This window comes from Lipotes vexillifer, unplaced genomic scaffold (assembly GCF_000442215.2).
Source record: "Lipotes vexillifer unplaced genomic scaffold, Lipotes_vexillifer_v1.1 scaffold470, whole genome shotgun sequence".
Classification (NCBI taxonomy): Eukaryota; Metazoa; Chordata; class Mammalia; order Artiodactyla; family Lipotidae; genus Lipotes; species Lipotes vexillifer.
The window spans coordinates 1,402,890-1,403,434 of NW_006799533.1; the positions used below are offsets into that span (position 1 = coordinate 1,402,890).

Sequence of the window (545 nt, forward strand, 5' to 3'; positions counted from 1 at the left end):
GGTGGCGGCAGCTGCGGCCGCCGCCGCCGCCACCGCGGCCGCCGCCGCCGCCGCCGCCGCCACGGAGCCGGGCGCCTGCTGGAAGTCCCCGCTCTCCTCCAACAGGCTCAGGTTGCTCATGAAGTCGGCGCTGACAGCGGACGCCGAGGCCGAGGGCAGGCCCGCGGCGGCGTCGGGGTTCGCGGCCGCGCCGCCCGACGGCGCCGGGCTGGAGGTGGCCGAGTTGGACTGGCTAAACTCCGGCCTGGGTAGCGGCCAGGTGCACGAGCGCGGCCGGGGCAGCGGCTCGAAGTCCGGGTCGATCTCCACCACCTGGGGCGCTTCGGCCATGGTGACCCCTGCCCCTCCCCCAGCCGCGGGACTGCCAAGAAGTGAGAGAGCGCAGCACCGGGGGCCGAGGGGAGAGAGCGAGAAGAGCCGGTCCGAGATTTGCCGGGGCCGGGCGCGGGGGGCGGGGGGGGTTGATGTCGGTGCCACGAGCGGACGGAAACCGGGAGGAAGGCGCGGCGGCAGAGTGGAAGCGCGAGCCCAGAACTTAACTTCAC

The 545-nt window shown here is 75.0% G+C and overlaps 1 protein-coding gene across 1 annotated transcript in view; it reads right to left on the reverse strand.

Annotated features, from left to right (window-relative positions):
* The window catches only part of FOXO1 (forkhead box O1), a 90,336-nt gene extending 90,006 nt beyond the window's left edge, over positions 1–330 (reverse strand). Inside the window, exon 1 of the mRNA XM_007471670.1 lies at positions 24–330. Coding sequence (XP_007471732.1) covers positions 24–330 — 307 coding nt within the window. The remainder of the gene's footprint in view (positions 1–23) is intronic.
* Between the last annotated feature and the right edge of the window lie 215 nt (positions 331–545).